We start from the raw sequence: 5,540 nt of genomic DNA, 5'->3' as shown, positions 1-5,540 counted from the left end.
GCATCCGCCGTGACTTCATTTTGATCCAGTATGATCAGCCCTTGTCTGTATGTCACGCTCTGGCTGTGCTGCGCGACCTGCTGTGTAAGCTGCGGGTCGGTCCTGCGCCCTCTTCTTATGGCAACAAAGAATGCCCCAACGTGCGTCCCACTTGCTGACCAGCGGGCGTGCGGCCGGTGGCGCCGGCAGCGCAGGCGCCTCGCCCCAGCGCAGGCCGGCCAGGGGCCCAAGCAGCTGCCCAGGCACCCCGCCCTCCGCCCTGTTCGCTGGGCGAAAGCTAGGTCAGTGTGCATGTGCAGGTGTTCTACCTACCTAGGCAGAGGACCAACGACACGAGGGCGGGGGTTGCAAAAAACCCAACTATTTGTGTTTCTTGCCCACAGGCTGGAGGCGGCGGAGCGAAAGGGCCGCTCTCGCTAGTAGGTAGGGTGCCGCAGGGCAGCAAGCAGTCATTCAAATCTGACAAAGCGCTCCCGTGCCGCAGCCAATTGTCGAGCTGCGCAGGCCGATGCTGCGCAGGCCCTGCAGTGCGCCGACCCTGCACTCTGCGTCTGCACTTGGCGTAAGCAACGAGACCAATGCATCTGGAAGGCGGACGGAGTTGCGGTCTGAATCCACCGTCACCTACCAAACACATGCACATGCACAGGCCTGGATGAGGATGAGGATTATGAGTGTTACGTCCCGTGGTCGCCCGCTAGTGGAGCCATGCAGGCTCGAGGGATTAGGCTGTCAACCATCAATAATATGTGATCGAGGGGTTCAGGTGGGTACTGTGTGCCGCTCAAAGCAGGCCTGCCTAAAGCTCAAGTGCGTGCTGGTCTGCACTGCACACAACGGCACGAACGCGGGCGTGCGCAGAGGGCCACCCGTATCTGTTGTGCACGAATGTTTGGGCTAAATGAGGTGAGTGTGTGCACCGTCACTCAGGCGAGGTGCGAGAGGTGAGAAGTTGTCACGCCAACACACCCAGCTGCGGTGTGGTACTTTTATTGACCGGCACGCCCACATATCGCACTTGAAGAGGCGCCTGCCACTTGCGAAAAATAAACAAGGGTACCATTGCGGATAGCTGTGCACACCAGCGTTACGGGGCGGTGATTTCGCGATAGGGCGTGCAGGCGGACTGCATGTGGCCAGGAATATCGCAGCGACAGCCGCCACCGGGCACTTGGCCGCCAGGCGAGGGTGCGTTGCAGCCCCGGCGGCATGTGGCCAATACGAGGTTTTTCTTCACAGCGGTCTGAACCACCTCGTTTGCTCTGTCTCATATCGATGCGTGCACTGCTGCGAAGTGTTGGGAGGCACTGCAGCGCAAAATATCGACACCGCCATCGGCGGTGTGCTCAGCTTCGCACTGGCATGCGCTATCGATTGGGTGTCACAATCACCAGCGCCAATATCAGGTAATTCTTCGGTGTTTCCTTGGCTTTCATTTGCGCGCGTACTCCCAACGCGATTCGCCACATGTCACATCGGTGCCATCGAATGGTTGATACATTCACAAGTTGAAAATCCTCTTCGTATCCATTCGCAGAGCGGCGATCAACAAAAAGCATCCAATCAGAACGCACGCGATTTTTGGCGCACACACCACGGGCCTGACGCGATTACAGACGCGAGCAATAGCAAGACGGAAAAGCATGCTATCGTCGCTGACATGGACGGAGGCGTGAGCCCTCCGCGTGGCAGAGACCCTTCCCCGGCGCCCTGTGGCCTGGTGAGCGAACCCCCGGAGTCTTTTTGGCTGTATGATAGCTATGCTTTTGTGCGGTGAGATGCCGTGGGCATCGCCCGGGGCCGTGGGTGATGGGCTTCGAACTGGCCAGCGATCTCCCCTTGCCATTGCAGGGGGACGTTCAGGAGGGATTGGATACGGTGCAATCCCCGGACTACGTGCTGGTGCCCCCGAGCAGCGAGGGCGCGTGCGACGGGGAGACCGCCGGCGCGCCACCCGTCGCCGCCGCTGAGGCAGAGAGCGCGGGAGACGCGCGCGACCCTGGGGAGGAGAGTGCCTCTGCTGCCGACGCCGCCGACGGCCATGCGCGCGGCGGCGCCCAGCGCCGCGCGCCGGCGAAGCGGCGGCGCGCGGGTGCCGGCGCGGGCGGGACGGGGCGCCCGACGAAAGGCAGGGCCAAGTTGGGGCGGCCGGAAAACAACGAACCATGCCCCCGGTGCCACAGTGCGGACACCAAGTTCTGCTACTACAACAACTATAACGTGAAGCAGCCGCGGTTTTACTGCAAGGTGCGGTGGGGTCGGCGCTGCAACAGTGGGGGGCGGGCATGCCTCGCTTGGGCCACCGGTTGGTGCTGGTACGGTGCAGGTACGACACGAGTGCGCGCATGCGCGCGAACCACACAGGCGAGCACCTCAAACATGCAGCCATGCCATGAGACATTACAGGCGCGCCGCCGCTGCGTCTGAATCCGCTGAACCACATCGGGCGGCCGCCACCTGGCAATCTTGTGCGCACCGGATTCCCCAGGGATGCCAGCGCTACTGGACGGCGGGCGGCGAGCTCCGGAACCTGCCGGTGGGCGCGGGCCGCCGCAAGAGCAAAAACCGCGAGAAAGCGGCGCAGCAGCAGCAGCAGATGGCGCGCGCCAAGGCGCAGGTGAAGCAGCAGCAGCAACAGCAGCAACAGCAGCAGCAGCAGCTCAGGCAGGGGCCGCAGCACGAGCCCCTGTCCGAAGGCCCCGGCAGCGAGGAGGGGGACGAGGGCGCGCCCGCGGCCCCCGGGCCGCCAGCGCCGCAGCAGCGCAAGCAGGCGCCGCGCCAGCGCCGCAAGCGGGCGCCTGCCGCGCGCCCGCAGCATGAGGAGGGCGGCGGGGTTGAGGAGGAGCAGGGGCAGCAGCGGGAGCAGCAGCAGGATGCGTCGCGCGCAGGAGAGAGGGACGGCGACGCGCAGGAGTCGGGCGCCGAGCCGCACCTGGCGGCAGCAGCAGCGGCCGCAGCCGCAGCTGCCGCGGCAGCGGCTGCCAGCCAGCAGCCTTGGGCGGGGATGGGGGGAGCCTGCCTGCCGGGGCCGAGCGGCGACGACCCTTCGATGGCAGCTGCGGCGGCGGCGGCGGCGGCGGCCGCGGCGGCGGGCAGCGACCCGTATGCCTCATACCGCCAGCTCACTGCCATGCTGGATCCCCTGGGGGCGTATGCCGCTATGGCGGGCGGGGGCGGCGGGGCGGCAGCTGCTGCAGCGGCGGCGGCGGCGGCAGCGGCGGCGGCAGCGGGATGGCAGGGAGTGGGCGCTGGGTACCCTTTCGCCGGCATGGGCGGGTTCGGGCAGTCGCCATACGGGCTGCCGAGCTTCGGGCCTGGGATGGAGTCGGCGGCCGCTGCTGCTGCTGCTGCCGCGGCCGCTGCCGCGGCGGGGCAGCAGCACGCAGCGCACGGCGGCCACAGCGGCGGCCGCTCGGCAGGGGGAGGCGGTCCCGAGCGGCGCCACAGCGGCGGCAGCGGCAGCGGCGGGGTGTACGCACCCGTTGCGAGCGTGGGGGCCGTGGCCCTGCCAGACAGCAGTGGTGCTGACCAGCCCTCGGGCTCGGAGCTCCGCGGACGGCAGCGGCAGCATCAGCAGCAGCAGCAGCAGCACCGTGAGGTCGAGCGCCAGCGGCACGGCGCCGGGCGCTCCGGGGCGCCAGGGTCCCCCGCCACGTCGCTAGGGCAGGCGGGCGGCGCAGAGCCCGACGGGAGCTCGGGCGGCAGGAGGGTGCGGCCCAAAGTGGAGGGGGGCGCGCATGCGTCCGGGGCGGCAGCGTCAGCGGGGCGGGTCGGGGACCCGACGCCTTTGCAGGACGGGCTGCATCCGGTCGAGGCGATCCATGTTGACAGCACCCTCGCGCAGCAGCAGCAGCAGCAGCAGCAGCAGCCACTGCCGCGGTCAGACCTGCATGAAGCGGCTGCTGATCAGCAACAGCAGCAGCAGCAGCAGCAGCAGGCAGAGCCGACGGCCTCCGAGCAGCAGCGGCTCAGCACGACCGACGCGCTCAACAGCCTCGTGGCCGCCGCCACCAATGGCGGCGCCGCCATGGACCGCTGGCTGCAGCAGGCGGCGCAGCAGCAGTGGGGCGCGAGCATCGCGGCTGCCGCAGCGGCGGCGGCGGTGTCGGCGCCGTCGGACAGCAGCCTGGTGCCGCTGCAGCAGGCGGCGGCGGCGGCTGCGCTACAGGCGCAGGTGCAGCAGGCGCAGGCGGCGGCGCAAGCCCAAGCGCAAGCGCAAGCCCAGGCAGCCGCTCAGGCGCAGGCAGCGGCCCAGGCGCAGGCGCAGGCGCAGGCGCAGGCGGCTGCATTGGCTGGGCAGGCGCTTTCCGGCTGGGGCAGCGGCGGGCAGGCGGCTATTGCATATTGGCAGCAGCTGATGCCGTACCTGCAGCAACAGCAGGCGCCGCAACAGCAGCAGCAGCAGCAGCAGCAGGCTCAGGATGCGGCCATGGGCTGGCTGGCGCAAGCAGCAGCGTCTGGGTTTTCGCCTCGGTGAGTCCTGCGCTGCGCGGCAAGCAAGCCTGGCGCCTGCCTGTGGGGAAGCGCGTGCCAACAACGCTTTGCTTAGGCAGTGAGGCGTTGTGTGGGGCAGTGGGTGGGGGAGGGGTCCCCATGCACAGCAGTCTGCATGCTTGCACGCATTTGCTCGGCGCGGCGGCCACACCATACCTTCGCACGCGGCGCCCCCGGCCCTGCCGCATCGCAGGCCCTCCTGGCCCGGCGCCTGGCCCGGGGTCAGCTCACTGGACCCCACAGCTGTTGCGCTGGGGGCGCTGGTGGCGCACGTCATGCAGCAGGCGCAGCTGCCACCCTCGCAGCAGGCGTCGCAGCAGCAGGCCGCGCCGCAGCCCGCGGCGCCGCTGCCGCAGCCGCAGCCGCAGCCGGCGCCCTCGTCGCCGCTGCAGCCGGGGGCGGCGCAGCAGCAGCAGCAGCAGCAGCAGCAGCAGCAGCAGCAGCAGCAGCAGCAGCAGCAGCACGCTCTGTTGCAGAACGCGCTACGCGGGGGAACAGCCGCGGAAGGGGGTGCGCCCGCGAGTTGGTGGGTGCCTAGCGACCGGCCCGGCCCCAGCAACGGCGCAGCGGCGGAGCCGCCAAGCGCACCCCAAGGACCCGCCCCCGCCCCCTGGCCAGCCGCGTGGCCCGACCCCTGGGCGGGCCAGCTGCCGCCAGGCGGCGCCGGCGGCGGCCCGGACGCGTCCGCAGCGGCGGCGGCTGCGGCCGCCGCGGCGGCTTTCGCCGCATCCCAGTACGCGCCGGGCGGCGCTGCCGGGGCGTACGGCGGCGGCATGGGGGCTCTGGCGGCGAGCATGGGCATGATGATGGACCCGGCAGCACTGCTGAATGCGTCTGCGGGCTTGTCAGCTTTCGGGTATGGCAGCATTCCCGGCGCAGCAGCCGCGGCAGCCGCAGCCGCCGCTGCCGCCGCGGCGGCCGCGCACGAATCGGGGGGCGGTGGCGGAGGCGGCGTCGCGGGCGGCGGGACGTTCCGCGTGCCGCGGCCGAAGCCCAGCGGCTTGTCTGGGGGCAGCAGCATTGGCACGGGGACGCCGGGGCGCTGA

General features: G+C 69.6%; 1 protein-coding gene across 1 annotated transcript; it reads left to right on the top strand.

Moving 5' to 3' along the window:
* Nucleotides 1-901: 901 nt before the first annotated feature.
* MNEG_7026 (Dof zinc finger protein DOF1.5) lies at nt 902-5,540 on the top strand (the record flags this gene model as incomplete). Its single annotated transcript, XM_014044503.1, has 4 exons — nt 902-906; nt 2,184-2,247; nt 2,489-4,473; nt 4,688-5,540. 4 exons carry the CDS (start codon nt 902-904, stop codon nt 5,538-5,540), a joined length of 2,907 nt encoding a protein of 968 aa, XP_013899957.1.

The sequence above is a fragment of the Monoraphidium neglectum genome (assembly GCF_000611645.1).
Source record: "Monoraphidium neglectum strain SAG 48.87 unplaced genomic scaffold scaffold01207, whole genome shotgun sequence".
NCBI lineage: Eukaryota > Viridiplantae > Chlorophyta > Chlorophyceae > Sphaeropleales > Selenastraceae > Monoraphidium > Monoraphidium neglectum.
The sequence above is the reverse complement of the archived record's forward strand: the minus strand, read 5'-3'. Positions and strand labels throughout refer to the sequence as shown.